The sequence below is a fragment of the Chiloscyllium plagiosum genome, unplaced genomic scaffold (assembly GCF_037043375.1).
Source record: "Chiloscyllium plagiosum isolate Xiang-an unplaced genomic scaffold, Cpla_swu_hap1 HiC_scaffold_33, whole genome shotgun sequence".
Classification (NCBI taxonomy): domain Eukaryota; kingdom Metazoa; phylum Chordata; class Chondrichthyes; order Orectolobiformes; family Hemiscylliidae; genus Chiloscyllium; species Chiloscyllium plagiosum.
The window spans coordinates 461267-478089 of NW_028270171.1; the positions used below are offsets into that span (position 1 = coordinate 461267).

The 16823-nt window shown below is 43.0% G+C and overlaps 1 protein-coding gene across 1 annotated transcript in view; it reads left to right on the top strand.

Moving 5' to 3' along the window:
• LOC122542641 (GTPase KRas-like) overlaps nucleotides 1–16823 on the top strand; it is a 35979-nt gene that overhangs the window by 6956 nt on the left and 12200 nt on the right. Inside the window, exons 2-3 of the mRNA XM_043680636.2 lie at nucleotides 11905–12034; nucleotides 14124–14302. Coding sequence (XP_043536571.1) covers nucleotides 11924–12034; nucleotides 14124–14302 — 290 coding nt within the window. The 5' untranslated portion in view covers nucleotides 11905–11923. The remainder of the gene's footprint in view (nucleotides 1–11904; nucleotides 12035–14123; nucleotides 14303–16823) is intronic.

A 16823-nucleotide genomic window follows, 5' to 3' on the forward strand; every position in this document is an offset into this window, starting at 1 on the left:
ATTTCTATTTGATTTATGTGAAATGTGCTTCCTGATTTTTAACCTAGCTTGATTGTTAACTGTTACACAAGTCAGTATTTGCAGATGGTGGCCATCTGAAATAGTCAGCAAACTGGGTGTTATCTGTGGAAAGACAACAAACAGAATAAATGTTTCAGGTTGACTTCTCCCAGTGTCTCTTTTGTTATTATCTCTGGCTTTTTGTGCAGGCTGCTTCTCTTAAGCTCATACACAAATGAATGAGTATTAGGCAGCGAGATCTGAATCTCTATTGCACAGTACCAATTCTGCTGGGGCCATCTGGAACTCCTGGTTATACTTCTAACTTAAGCTCTTTTTAATAAGATTAAGACTGCATTTTTAAATATGATTTACCAGATAGAATGGTCAAGTTTGCATTTGGGTAAAATATGGTTTATGAAAAGTTTTTTGTTTTGCCATTCTTGTAAACACTGAATATTAACAGTAGTGTCAGCACAGAATGTGGCTACTGCAGGATTGCTTTATGCTATATCTTGGATTGTCTGGAATACTGCAATGCTTTGTGAAATATTTGAAAAACTTGGTGTTGACTTAGGGCCCTTTATGCAAAACAAGAGTAAAAGAAGAAACTGATTTTAAAATCATAAAAAGTGTTCAAAGCTCAGTAACTGAATGGTAAGACTAGGAAATTTAAGTGCTGCAATGCTGGGAGAATGGATAAAAGTAGGAGGGAGAACAATGAAATTTCATTTCAATACAGGGAGGCAGATTAGGAAACAGCGGCAAGAGCTTCAAGCTCAATAAAAATGTGGATATAATCATTATCTCTTGAATGCTACTGCATTTTGGGTTAATAGTAGAGGTAATATTGATGGAATGAAGGACTAGCAGGAAATATTGAGAGAATAGATGTGAGAATTTCTCTGATCTGAGACACTGTCTGAGAGTATGTGAGGAGTACTCCCACCATGGAAGCAGATTTCGGTGGATTTAACCTCTTAAAGATTGAGTTGTTGAGGAAGAGATGTAATTCACATGAAAGAGGAACCAAGTTTCTTAGAAGCTGTTTTAGCAACAGAATCATGATGGTTCTACTTTGGGTCACGGGAGATGGTATCATGTAAAAATAATAAGCTTTTATTAATTGTTCAGATATGTTAGGACACCTCTCTGGAGAAGTGGAACTTGAACCCAGGCCTCCTGGCCCAAGATAGCATGAAAAATCCACAGAAATAAAATCTCTGACTTTAACTCATTTAAATCAGTAAGCCATTTTCTTTTATCAAGTGTGCTTTGCTGTCTTTAACATAAAGAAGAAGTATTATTTAAAATGAGAAATGTGGGGATCTTGGTTTAAGATTGAAGGGGGAGGAGGAGAGAATCAGATAAGATTTCACTCCTTGTCAAATTTGTAAATTCTTTATTCCTGCTAAATGAAGATACCATCAAACTTAACTGTGTCCCGTTGGAACTCATCAGGACATATAAGCTTCAGCATCTGGAGAAGAGGCACTTGAGATACCTCATGAGGGTTTGTACTAACAAAAGAAACTGGCTGAAGAATAGTGGAAAGAAAATCTGGGAAGTGAAGGATTGATTAATTGCTGCTGGTCAGTGTATTAGGACAATTATAATTAGCAGACGCCTGAGGTTATAGCCTGTAATTATTAGGGAGGATGTGGTTAGGTACAAGAACAATTGCAAAGAATTTCTTTTTATTTGAGGAATGACAATGAAAGCTGTTCCTGCTGGGATTTGCTCAGTTATCAAGCAGGTGTCTCTGGAACCATCTTAATTAATTTAGAATCTGCTCTTTGATTCCCCAATGCATGTGAATGGAGGAAAATAGTCACATTTCATGTTTGCAGTAAGTTGGATGTTGGTTGAGAAATGGACAGTAATTCCTGATGGAGCTCATTTCACGTTGCATAGTCCTACCTGGGTACTAATTTTTGTTTAAAATATAAAATGCACATGAGATGCTACAAAGGTCTAATTCACAATGAACATCTCATTATAGACTGTGAAAGTGAAATTTGAACAGTTTGCATTCTTTATAAATTTTAAGATTGAGTTACAAGCTTCTGCACACTTCCAATTTGTTGTTATACTTGAATTTTTTTATTCCTGGTAACTTAACCTTGGGGCTTTGCATTGTGCATGTTTAGTCCTCATCCATAGAACATAGAAAAATACAGCGCAGTACAGGCCCTTTGGCCCTTGATGTTGCGCCGATCCAAGCCCACCTAACCTACACTAGCCCACTATCCTCCATATGCCTATCCAATGCCCGTTTAAATGCCCATAAAGAGGGAGAGTCCACCACTGCTACTGGCAGGGCATTCCATGAACTCACGACTCGCTGAGTAAAGAATCTACCCCTAACATCTGTCCTATACCTACCCCCCCTTAATTTAAAGCTATGCCCCCTCGTAATAGCTGACTCCATACGTGGAAAAAGGTTCTCATGGTCAACCCTATCTAAACCCCTAATCATCTTGTACACCTCTATCAAATCACCCCTAAACCTTCTTTTCTCCAATGAAAATAGCCTCAAGTGCCTCAGCCTTTCCTCATACGATCTTCCTACCATACCAGGCAACATCCTGGTAAACCACCTCTGCACCCGTTCCAGTGCCTCCACATCCTTCCTATAGTATGGCGACCAAAACTGCACACAATACTCCAGATGCGGCCGCACCAGAGTCTTATACAACTGCATCATGACCTCAGGGCTCCGGAACTCAATTCCTCTACCAATAAAAGCCAGTGCGCCATATGCCTTCTTCACCGCACTATTTACCTGGGTGGCAACTTTCAGAGATCTGTGTACATGGACACCAAGGTCCCTCTGCTCATCCACACTACCAAGTATCCGACCATTAGCCCAATACCCCGTCCTTTTGTTACTCTTACCAAAGTGAATCACCTCACACTTACCTACATTGAACTCCATTTGCCACCTTTCTGCCCAGCTCTGCAACTTATCTATATCCCGCTGTAACCTGACACATCCTTCCTCACTGTCAACAACTCCACCGACTTTTGTATCATCCGCAAACTTGCTCACCCAACCTTCTAGCCCCTCCTCCAGGTCATTTAGAAAAATGACAAACAGCAATGGTCCCAAAACAGATCCTTGCGGAACACCGCAAGTAACTGCACTCCAAGATGAACCTTTACCATCAACTACTACCCTCTGTCTTCTTCCAGCCAGCCAATTCCTAATCCAAACCTCCAACTCACCCTCAATGCCATACCTCCATATTTTTTGCAGTAGCCTACCATGGGGAACTTTATCAAACGCCTTACTAAAATCCATATACACCACATCTACCGCTTTACCCTCGTCTACCTCCTTAGTCACCTTCTCAAAGAATTCAATAAGGTTAATGAGGCACGACCTGCCCTTCACAAAACCATGCTGACTATCCTTGATCACATTATTCCTATCCAGATGTTCATAAATCCTATCCCTTACAATTCTCTCTAAGACTTTGCCCACAACAGAAGTGAGACTCACCGGCCTATAGTTACTAGGGTTATCCCTACTCCCTTTCTTGAACAAGGGAACCACATTTGCTATCCTCCAGTCTACTGGCACTATTCCTGTAGACAACGAGGACATAAAAATCAAGGCCAATGGCTCTGCAATCTCCTCCCTTGCTTCCCAGAGAATCCTAGGATAAATGCCATCAGGCCCAGGGGACTTATCTATTTTCACCCTTTCCAGAATTTCCAACACCTCTTCCCTACATACCTCAAGGCCGTCCATTCTAATTAATTGTGACTCAATATTCACATCGGCAACAATGTCCTGTTCCTGAGTGAATACTGACGAAAAGTATTCATTCAGTGTCTCCCCAATCTCTTCAGCCTCCACACGCAACTTCTCACTATCCTTGACTGGACCTATTCCTACCCTAGTCATTCTTTTATTCCTGACATACCTATAGAAAGCCTTAGGGTTTTCCCTAATCCTACCAACTAAGGACTTTTCATGTCCCCTCCTTGCTGCTCTTAGCTCTCTCTTCAGATCCTTCCTGGCTACCTTATAACTCTCAATCGCCCCAACTGAACCTTCACGCCTCATCTTTACATAGGCCGCCGTCTTCCATTTAACAAGGGATTCCAATTCCTTATTAAACCACGGCTCCCTCACACGATCCTTTCCTCCCTGCCTGACAGGTACATATTTATCAAGGACACTCAATAGTTGCTCCTTGAACAAGCTCCACATATTAATTGTGCCCATGCCTTGAAGCCTACTTTTCCAAGCCACGCATCCTAGGTCGTGCCTCACCGCATCATAATTTCCCTGCCCCCAGCGAGAACGCTTGCCCTGCAGTGCACACTTATCCCTCTCCATCACTAGAGTAAAAGTCACCAAATTGTGGTCACTGTCCCCAAAGTGCTCACCTACCTCCAATTCTAACACCTGGCCTGGTTTGTTACCCAGAACCAAATCCAGTATGGCCTCACCTCTTGTTGGCCTGTCTACATATTGTGTCAGGAAACCCTCCTGCACACATTGGATAAACACCGATCCATCTAACGACCTCGAGCTATAGCTTTCCCAGTAAATATCTGGAAAGTTAAAGTCCCCCATAACAACCACTCTATTACTTTCACTCTTCTCCTGAATCATCCTCGCAATCCTTTCTTCTACATCTCTAGGACTATTAGGAGGCTTGTAGAAAACTCCTAACAGGGTGACCTCACCTTTCCTATTCCTAACCTCAGCCCAAACTACCTCATATGGCGAGTCTTCATCCATCGTCTTTTCCACCGCTGTAATACTATCTTTGACAAGCAATGCCACACCTCCCCCTCTTTTACCCCCATCTCTGACCCTACTAAAACATTTAAACCCTGGAACCTGCAACCGCCAATCCTGTCCCTGTTCTACCCATGTCTCCGTGATAGCCACAACATCGAAATCCCAGGTACCAACCCACGCTGCAAGTTCACCTTCCTTATTTCGTATACTTCTTCTTGCATTGAAGTATACACACTTCAAGCCACTTTCCTGTTTACAGGCACCCTCCTTTGAGATTGATGCCATGTTCCTAACCTCCCTACACTCCAGGTCCTGCACCCTAAAGCTACAGTCTAGGTTCCCATGCCCCTGCAGAGTTAGTTTAAACCCCCCCCAAGAGCACTAGCAAACCTCCCGCCAAAGATACTGGTGCCCCTCAGGTTCATGTGTAGACCATTCTGTTTATAGAGGTCCCACCTTCCCCAGAAAGAACCCCAGTTATCCAGATACCGGAATCCCTCCCTCCTGCACCATCCCTGTAGCCACGCATTTAACTGTTCTCTCTCCCTATTCCTCGACTCTCTATCACGTGGCACCGGTAACAAACCAGAGACAACAACTCTGTTTGTTCTAACTCTGAGCTTCCAGCCTCGCTCCCTGAAAGCCTGCCTAACATCCTCAGCCCTCCTCCTACCTATGTCGTTAGTGCCAATGTGGTCCACGTCTTCGGGCTGCTCCCCCTCCCCCTTAAGGACCCGGAAAACACGATCAGAGACGTCACGTACCCTTGCACCTGGGAGGCAACATACCAAACGTGAGTCTCTCTCGCCCCCACAGAACCGCCTATCTGTGCCCCGAACTATCGAGTCCCCAATAACTATTGCTCTGCTCTTCTCCACCCTTCCCTTCTGAGCAACGGGGACAGGCTCCGTGCCAGAAGCCTGAACCCCATTGCTTACTCCTGGTAAGTCGTCCCCCCCACAAGTATCCAAAACGGTATACTTGTTCTTGAGTGGAACGGCCGCAGGGGGTCCCTGCACTGGCTGCTTCCTCCCAGTCCCCCTCACTGTCACCCATCTATCTGCAATCTTTGGAGTTACTACTTCCCTAAAGCTCCGATCTATGACCCCCTCTGCCTCCCGAATGATCCCAGCTCCAGTTCCCTAACACGGTCTTGGAGGAGCTAGAGATGGGTGCACTTCCTGTAAGTGTAATCAGCAGGGACGACCATGGCAACCCTCACCTCAAACATGTTGCAAAAGGAACATTGCACTGCCTTCACTGCCATCCCTCTAAAAGTAACCTCTTTCTGTGAAGAGAAAAGAAAACACCGCTGCCCGCTACCGGTAAGTAATTTTAAAACAAACTGTCTCACCTTAGCTGTAGCCTTCCGGGTTCGTTTAAACTCAGCTGCTGCTTGCACTCAAAATGACCGTTGGCATTGAAGGGTGAGTATTTATACTCACTGCTTTCACACTCACTCTCACGCGCTCTCTCTCTCACGCGCTCTCTCTCTCACGCGCACTCTCTCTCTCTCACGCTCTCTCTCACGCTGTCTCTCTCGCGCTCTCTCCCTCTCCCCCTCTCTCTCTCCCCCTCTCTCTCTCTCCCCCTCTCTCTCTCCCCCTCACTCTCTCCCCCTCTCTCTCTCCCCCTCACTCTCTCCCCCTCACTCTCTCCCCCTCACTCTCTCCCTCTCTCACCCTCTCACTCTCTCCCCCTCTCTCTCTCCCTCTCACTCTCTCCCTCCCTCTCACTCTCTCCCTCTCACTCTCTCCCTCTCTCCCCCTCTCTCTCCCCCCCTCTCTCTCCCCCTCTCTCTCTCCCCCTCTCTCTCTCCCCCTCTCTCTCTCCCCCTCTCTCTCTCCCCCTCTCTCTCTCCCCCTCTCTCTCTCCCCCTCTCTCTCTCCCCCTCTCTCTCTCCCCCTCTCTCTCTCCCCCTCTCCCTCTCCCTCTCACCCTCTCGCTCACTCTCTCCCTCTCACTCTCTCGCTCACTCTTTCTCACTCTCACTCTTTCTCCCTCTCACTCTCTCCCTCTCACTCTCTCCCGCTCACTCTCTCCCGCTCACTCTCTCCCGCTCACTCTCTCCCGCTCACTCTCTCCCGCTCACTCTCTCCCGCTCAATCTCTCGCTCACTCTCTCCCTCTCACTCTCTCGCTCACTCTTTCTCACTCTCACCCTCTCACTCACTCTCTCTCACCCACGTTCTCACCCACTCTCTCTCTCACCGTCTCTCCCTCTCTCCGTCTCACCCTCTCACTCTCTCACCCTCTCACTCTCTCACCGTCTCACTCTCTCACCGTCTCACTCTCTCACCGTCTCACTCTCTCACCGTCTCACTCTCTCACCGTCTCACTCTCTCACCGTCTCACTCTCTCACCGTCTCACTCTCTCTCAATCTTTCACTCTCTCTCAATCTTTCACTCTCTCTCAATCTTTCACTCTCTCTCAATCTTTCACTCTCTCTCAATCTTTCACTCTCTCTCAATCTTTCACACTCTCTCAATCTTTCTCACTCTCTCAATCTTTCTCACTCTCTCAATCTTTCTCACTCTCTCAATCTTTCTCACTCTCTCAATCTTTCTCACTCTCTCAATCTTTCTCACTCTCTCAATCTTTCTCACTCTCTCAATCTTTCTCACTCTCTCAATCTTTCTCACTCTCTCAATCTTTCTCACTCTCTCAATCTTTCTCACTCTCTCAATCTTTCTCACTCTCTCAATCTTTCTCACTCTCTCAATCTTTCTCACTCTCTCAATCTTTCTCACTCTCTCAATCTTCCTCACTCTCTCAATCTTCCTCACTCATTCTCACTCTCCCTCACTCATTCTCACTCTCCCTCACTCATTCTCACTCTCCCTCACTCATTCTCACTCTCCCTCACTCATTCTCACTCTCCCTCACTCATTCTCACTCTCCCTCACTCATTCTCACTCTCCCTCACTCATTCTCACTCTCCCTCACTCATTCTCACTCTCCCTCACTCATTCTCACTCTCCCTCACTCATTCTCACTCTCCCTCACTCATTCTCACTCTCCCTCACTCATTCTCACTCTCCCTCACTCATTCTCACTCTCCCTCACTCATTCTCACTCTCCCTCACTCATTCTCACTCTCCCTCACTCTCCCTCACTCATCCTCACTCTCCCTCACTCATCCTCACTCATTCTCACTCTCCCTCACTCATTCTCACTCTCCCTCACTCATTCTCACTCTCCCTCACTCTCCCTCACTCATTCTCACTCTCCCTCACTCATTCTCACTCCCTCTCATTCTCTCTCTCACTCTTACTCACTCACTCACTCATACTCACTCTCATTCTCTCTCTCTCTCACTCATTCTCTCTCTCTCACTGTCTCCCTCACATACTCTCTCACTCACTCTCTCTCACTCATTCTCTCACGCTCTCATTTTCTCTCTCTCACTCTATCACGCACTCTCTCTCTCTGTCACTCATGCTCTCTCTCTGTCGCTCACTCTCTCTCAGTCTCTCTCTCATTCTCACTCTTTCTCACACACTCACTCCCACTCCCACACTCACTCACTCCCACACTCTCTCTCTCACTCACTGTCTCACACTCTCGCTCTCTCACACTCATTCTCTCTCTTACTCTCTCTCTGACTCTCATTCTCTCACTCACTCATTGTTTCTCTCTCTCTCTTTTACTCTCTCTCACTCTCACATTCTCACTCACTCTCACTCTGTCTCTAACTCACTCTCTCTCACACTCACTCACTCTCTCTCTCACACTCACTCACTCTCATTCTCTCTCACTCTCTCTCTCATTCTCTCTCTCACTCTGTCTCTCATTCTCTCTCTCACTCATTCTCACTCTCAATCTCTCTTTCACACTCTCTCTCTTTCACACTCTCTCTCTTTCACACTCTCTCTCTTTCACACTCTCTCTCTTTCACACTCTCTCTCTTTCACACTCTCTCTCTCTCTCACTCATTCTTTCTCACTCTTTCATTCTCTCTCACTCATTCTCTCTCACTCACTCACTCACTCATACTCACTCTCTCTCACTCATATTCATACTCTCTCTCATTCTCTCTCGCACTCATTCTCTTTCTCTCTCACTCATTCTCTCTCTCACTCACTCACATACTCTTTCTCTCTCACTCATTCTCACTCTCATTTTCTCTCCCTCACTCGCTCTCTCTCTGTCTCTCACGCTCTCTCTCTCTCACTATCCTGCTCACTATCTCGCTCACTCTCTCACTGTCTCTCTCTCTCTTTCTCACACACTCACTCACTCTCACACTCACTCTCTCTCACATTCACTCTCTCACACTCTCGCTCTCTGTCTCACTCTCTCGCTCACTCACTCTCACGCGCTCTCTTTCTCACGCGCTCTCTCTCTCTCCCCCTCACTCTCTCCCTCGCGCTCTGTCTCTCATGCTGTCTCTCTCACTCCCACTCACTCTCTCCCTCTCACTCACTCTCTCACGTGCTCTCTCTCTCACACCCACTCACTCTCACTCTTTCTCACACACTCTCACTCATTTTCTCTCTCACTCACTCTCTCATTCACTCTCTCTCATTCTCTTCCTCTCTCTCCCACTCTCTCTCTCTCACTCCCACTCTCTCCGTCTCACTCTCTCACTCCCACTCGCTCTCTCTCCCCACACTCACTCACTCGCTCTCTCTCACTCATTCTCATGCTCTCTCTCTCACCCTCATTCAACCAAAGAGTGGTGGCTGTGTGGAATGCTCTGCCCCAGAGGGCAGTGGAGGCCCAGTCTCTGGATTCATTTAAGAAAGAGTTGGATAGAGCTCTCAAAGATAGTGGAATCAAGGGTTATGGAGATAAGGCAGGAAGAGGATACTGATTAGGAATGATCAGCCATGATCATATTGAATGGCGGTGCAGGCTCGAAGGGCTGAATGGTCTACTCCTGCACCTATTGTCTATTGTCATTCTCTCTCACTCTCAGTATCACTTTCTCTCTCGCTCACTCTCATTCTCTCTCACTCACTCACTTTCTCTCACTCACTTTCTCTCACTCACTTTCTCTCACTCACTTTCTCTCACTCACTTTCTCTCACTCACTTTCTCACACTCACTTTCTCACACTCACTGTCTCACACTCACTGTCTCACACTCACTGTCTCACACTCACTGTCTCACACTCACTGTCTCACTCACTGTCTCACTCACTCTGTCTCACTCACTCTGTCTCACTTTCTCTCTCACTCTCTCATGCTCTCTCTCTTCTCACTCACTCACTCACTCTCACACTCACTCACTCTCACACTCACTCACTCTCACACTCTCTCACTCACTCTCTCTCACTCACACTCTCTCTCTCACTCTCAATGGCAGTTTACTCTCTGTCTAACTTTCAAAACACCTGCTTCTTTATATCCCAAACATCAGATCATCTCATTGGTTCCAAGCTGAAAAACCAATAAATTCATCAGCATTCACTCTCTCTCAAAGGTGTACAGTACACACCTTCAACTTCATAACACTTGGATGAAGAGACTGACTGTGTACAGGGGTGGTCCCCAATTTTATGAACATCAGACTTATGAATATTAGTACTAATTAATGTTCCTTCTTATGAACCTATACAGGGGTGTAAACATAAAGATGTAAGAATATTTCTTGATGACCAGCAGCCTTACATTGTGCCACATTTGTATTCCAACTAGTTTACAAATCAACTTGCAAATTGACTTCAAAATGAAATCCACTTACAACCTAGGTACTGCTGTAAATTTGTAGCAAATTTTGCTGATGATGGAAAGATGGATATGAAAGCAAATTGAGAATACCACGCCATGCCAAGAGGACCCCTCGTTATGTCTGCACTGAAGCTGGGAGAGAAGAAAAACAACTCAAAGAAGGGGAGAAAAAAGAAAAAGAACAGGTGGAGCTCTGGCTAAAGCAACCTCCTCCGCCATTACCTTGGATTACTGTAGAAGAACAGAAAAGCAGAATGTTATATTAAAAGAATCTGTGTGTCATCATGCATGAATTATAAAATAAGCTTGAGGGTGTAGTAAATTGATCTGGAAGGCAAATGGAATCTTTGACCTTTATTGCAAGGGCTGGACTCTAAAAGTAGACTTATTCCAGCTGTACAGACTATTGATGAGACCACACGTAGATTTATTGTGTGCAGGTTTTGTCTTCTTGAGGGATATACTTGCATTGGAAGCAGTTCAGAAAACATTCACTTGTCTGATTTTTATGGGAAGGGTTTGAGGAGGTTGGATTTATAATAACCGAAGTTTAACAGAATGAGAGGTGATTTGATTGAAATATATTTAGTTCTGAGGGGCTTTCAGTGTAGGATGCTCTTGAAGGGAGACATAATTTCAAAATAAGGAATTTTCCAACCAAGATGAGAAAAAATTAATCGGTTATTAGTCTTTGGAATTCTTTCCCCTAGTAGTGGTGATGAATTCATTAGGAAGAAAGAGTACTGCAGATGCTGGGGGTGAGGATCGAGTGTGGTGCTGGCAAAGCACAGCAGGTGAGGCAGCATCCGAGGAGCAGGAGAGTCGATGTTTCAGGCCTTTCCTGATAAGGGGCTTATACCTGAAACATTGATTCTGCTGCTCCTCAGATGCTGCCTCACCTGCTGTGCTTTGCCAGCACCAAACTCGTGGTTAATTCATTGCATATATTAAATGTTGAGTTCGACAAAGTTTTGATAATGATGGGGGTAAGGTATTTTGTTCTTTCATTGGTTGCGGGCATCGCTGACAAGACCAGCATTTATTGCCTATCCCCAATTACTCCTGAATAGAGGGAGGGCCAGGTAAAGTAAACGAATTTGAACTTGACACAAAAGCAAGATACTGTGGATGCTGAAAATATGAAGTAAAAATAGAAACAGCTGTAAATACTCACTGTGTCTAACAGAATTCTGATAAACATCAACTTTTTGTCCCTCCAAAAATGCTAGGCCAAGTATTTCTAGAATTTTCTATTTCAATTTAAATTTGAATGGTTAGAAGTTAGTATCTAATTGGCTATTGGAGAATATCTTTGGAATAGTTTAAAAATCTCAAGCAAGTAATTGCTTTAGAAGAATGAAAGAAAATTTCAAAATTTGTACTAGCCAGTTATGAGTAATGAGGTTAACATTTTGGGAGGAGGACAATGCTGTTTTACTAATGGTATTATATGCTATTTATTTCCAGGTGCTATATTAACAGGACAATGACAGAATACAAATTGGTGGTCGTAGGAGCTGGTGGTGTTGGGAAGAGTGCTCTAACTATTCAGCTGATACAAAACCACTTTGTGGATGAATATGATCCAACTATAGAGGTAAGGCAAAAAAATATGTAAAATGCTCCTTGGAGACCAGAGTGTCAAATGGAATCTAGACAAGAAATAATTGTGGAGCTACCATACTAACTGTGCCTGTGGAGATTTAAATATAAGGAAATGAATCATACATTTAGACTCCCATGTTTACTTTAATCTTTTTTAGGTTTTACAAAACTCCAGTCCCTAAACAGCAAAAGTTGACTTTAATCTATAAAGTTATGTCATTAAACTCCCTGCTAATGACCACTATTAATGGGCTTGTTTTACTTTAATTTAATTACTCCAATTGATCTGTGAGGATAAACAATGGTTCAGAAAATGAGCTGGACCTTTCCCTTTTTGAAAACAAAAGCAATGGAGTGGTTCATGGCTTGTAGCTTAAGACTTGATTTGGAGCTTGATTTTTAACTGAAAAGTATGAAGTAGATAAGATGTCACAGTTATAAATAATAGGTGTGGAAGTTATAATGTTTAATGGGTAAGAAAAGATGTGTAGAGTATGGGTAATGGTTTAAAACTTTCTTTATAGTCTTGCATTTATACTGAATGAAAGTAATTTATGTAGAATTTATTGTGTCAGAAGAATGCTTTTGCATGAAATGAAGATTACATTTAAAATCCAGCCTTTGACTGCTGGTGGGCCCAGGTTAAAATGTTTTTAATCAATCTGCTCAGATGTTATTACTGAACTCTGGATCAGGCAGGATTCGAACGTGTACCTCCTAGCTCAAATATAGGCACACGACCACTGCATCACAAGAGGTGTACTCATTTTAGTTTCTTTACTGGTAGCTCTTAATGGCAAAAACACCCCCACCATAATCTGCAATCTACAACCCTATAAAGATTAATAAATGAAGCTTGCAAAAATTGTATCTGATCCCATGATGGAAACCACTTTAATTTGTTTGACAAGTGAGTAAAATTGGGAAAACAAAGAAAAGGTACAGCCTCTGAGATCTGCTGATGCCAGAATCTGTTTCCAGTCAATGGAGCCATCATCCAAATTACAGGAAATAAATTTTGCAAACGGCATTGTTTGGGAAATTACACTCCAATGATTGATCTTGCTCTGCTAATTAGTTAATCCATAAAAGTCTTGTGCTTGAACACATTTCTGCCGAGTCATCTTAATTTATGGAGGGCAGGTGTTGAGACAGTGGCGCAAGTAGTACCCTACAGGTTAGGGAGTGAGTAGACAGCTAGAGAAATGAAAATCAAATCAAGAGGATATTGTTTCTATTTAAACGATCATCCAATGTGCAAGGGTATAGTGAAAAGACAGGGGAATGACATTAAGTCATGATGTTCAGTTAGAGAGCTAGTATAGAACTATGGGCTGAATAGAGTTGAAAAATGTGGTGCTGGAAAAACACAGCAGGCCAGGCAGCATCCGACGAGCAGGAGAATCGACGTTTCGGGCATAAGCCCTTCTTCAGACTGAATAGCCTACTTCTGCACCATAACAATTCTGAGATTCTCAGACTTGTGGGGAAAATGGATTTCAGGCAAAGAGAAGGCAGATTAGAAGGATGACCAAAATCGTAGTAAGAGATAAACTTTAAGGAGCCTCTTTAAAGTCAAAAAGGGAGCTCAAGGTAGAGACTGGTTCATATATTTTTCTTTGAGGAACTAAGTTCAAGAATATGGTAGCTGTCAGTGTTGTGGTGAATAAGTGAGTTGGGTTAAAAGAAATAATTGCAAATCAAAACACAAATGCCACTTTCCTTATACAATCTAATCTTGAGTGCTAACAATTTCTTAATCCAAAAAGGCTGGAAATTTTAACTTTAAGATTATAAAGTATAAGGATATCTTATCTTTCTAAATGTTCTAATTTGCTTATTTAATCTTTTACCTACAGTACCTTTTTTTAGGCAATTACATGGAACGAAACCTGGAAAATATTTGAAATTTCCAATACAAAACAGACTTGAGTTGCGATTAGAAGTGTGGGCTTGTTTAACTTTTCTCAATAATTCTTATCCGTTTGATTTAACTCCTTCCACAAGGTGAAGAGAATTAAATTGATGCAAAGTACAACCGACTTGATTACCAACTCTACTTTCACTTTTCCACTGTGTAGGATTCCTACAGGAAACAGGTGGTTATTGATGGAGAAACCTGTTTATTAGATATTCTGGACACAGCAGGTCAAGAGGAATACAGTGCTATGAGAGATCAATACATGCGAACGGGCGAGGGTTTCCTCTGCGTCTTTGCTATCAATAACATAAAATCCTTCGAAGATGTCCATCTGTATAGGTTAGTATTATGTAAGGTTCAGAACTGAAAAAAAAAACCTGGAACCAGATTTGTATTAGCTATTTAAAACAACAAAGGAATACAATTTCATTTTTTTTTGTAAGTGGAATTGTGAACATTTTCGTAATTTAAAAATTTCCCACTTAAGATTCTTGATAAGACTATTCTTTGAACACCAAATGGGATTTGTCAAGATTGGATACATAGGAACACAACCACCTTGCAAGTTCCCCTCCAAGTCGCACACCATCTTGATGTGGAAACATGACTGTTCCTTCAGTGTCACTGGGTCAAAATCGGGGAAATTTCTTCCTAACAGTACTGTTTCCTCTATCCCCAAGAAGAGCAATTTAGGAACAGGCATTGAACGCTGTTCAGTCAGGGCCACGTCTCTTGGATACATTTTTAAAAAATATCCTTTTACCCAAATATTACTCTAGTCCTAAACATAAAGCCAGCATGCCAGTAGTCTTTCTGATGATTTTTATGTAGCAATGTTGATATCGTTGAATGATCTTTGGACTTGACCTTCAGCTCCTTTGGATCCTCTTTTGTTTTTCACTGTTTGTCATTTAGAAAGTACCCCATTGTATTCTACACTGAAATATGTTTGCCACAGTTTTGTGTCTTCTTTTAATTTATTGATAGCTCTGTGTAATTTAACACTCTCATCTGCGCTGCTTAATTGTGACTGTTTTTGTTGTAAAATTTGGATGTAGCTTTCTATGTCGTCATCTATTACATTAATAAATACCAAAAATAATTGAGACCCTATCACAGATCTTTGCGAGGTATCAGTACACACATCCTGCCAATTTAAACACCTATCTGTTATTCTGACTGTTTGTAAAATTATAGCTGTTTTACAATTCCTGATACAGTATTTGTCACTCTTTACTGTTATTTTCTTCATTACTGTTACTTTGTTTGGCCTCATTATCAAAATGCTGACGAGCATAGGAATAGAACCTGATTAACTTTTAAGATAACATGATAATTGCAACATCATAACATGAATGGGAAACATATTATAGATCTTAGCAAACATTTTTTCCCAGGAATAAGTTGTGTGTAAAAGGTGCCTTTCAAATTGCATAGAACATTATAGCGCAGTAAAGGCCCATTGGCCCTCTGTTGAGCCAACCTTTGGAACCAATCTGAAGCTCATCAAATCTACACTATTCCACTTTCAACCATATCTTTATCCAATGACCATTTAAATGCCCTTAAAGTTAGCAAATCTACTACTGTTGCTGCTCCTTTCCCCTACTACTCTCACAGTAAAGAAACTACCTCTGACATCTGTCCTAAATCTATTACCCCTCAATTTAAAGCTATGTCCCCTTGTGATAGCCATTACCATCCAAAGGAAAAGGCTCTCACTGTTCACCCTTTCTAACCCTCTGATTATCTTGTATGTCTCAATTAAGTCACCTCTCAACCTTCTAATGAAAACAGCCTCTAGTCCCTCAGCCTATCCTCATGAGACCTTCCCTCCATATCAGGCAACATCCTGGTTAATCTCCTCTGCATCCTTTCCAAAGCTTCCACATCCTTCCTATAATGCGGTGACCAGAAATGTACACAATACTCCAAGTGTAGGCGCACTAGAGCTTTGTACAGCTGCAACATTACCTTGTGGCTCCAAAACTCAATCCCTCTACCAATAAAAGCTAACACACTGTATGCTTTCTTAACAACCTTGTCAACCTGGCTGGCAACTTTTGGGGGGATCTCTATACATGGACAGGGAGATCTCTCTGTTCATCTACACTACCAAGAATCTTACCATTAGCCCTGTACTCTGCGTTCCTGTTGCTCCTTCCAAAGTGAATAAACTCACACTTTCACATTAAACTTTATTTGCCCAGCTCTGCAGCTTATCTATGTCCCTCTGTAACCTGCAACATCCTTCAGCACTATCCACAACTCCACCAACTTCAGTGTCATCCACAAATTTACTAACCCATCCTTCTACACCCTTATCCAGGTCATTTATAAAACTGACAAACAGCAATGGCCCCAAAACAGATCCTTGCGGTACATCACTAGTAACTGAACTCCAGGATGTACATTTCCCATCAACCACCACTCCCGGCTTCTTTCAACTAGCCAATTTCTGATCCAAACCGCTAAAACACCCTCGATCCCATGCCTCAGTATTTTGTACAATAGCCCTACCGTGGGGTACCTTGTCAAACACCTTACTGAAATCCATACACCACATCAACCACTTTACGCTCATCCACCTGTTGATCACCTTCTCAAAGTACTCCATAAGGTTTGTGAGGCACGACCTACCCTTAACAAAACCGTGTTGACTATCCCTAATCAACTTATTCCTTTCAAGATGATTATAAATCCTATCTCTTATAAATTATTTCCAACAGTTTACCCACAACCGAAGTAAGGCTCACAGGTCTATAATTAACAGGGTTGTTTCCACTCCACTTCGTGAACAACATTTTCTATCCTCCAGTCTTCTGGCACTATTCCTGTAGACAGTGACGACATAAAGATC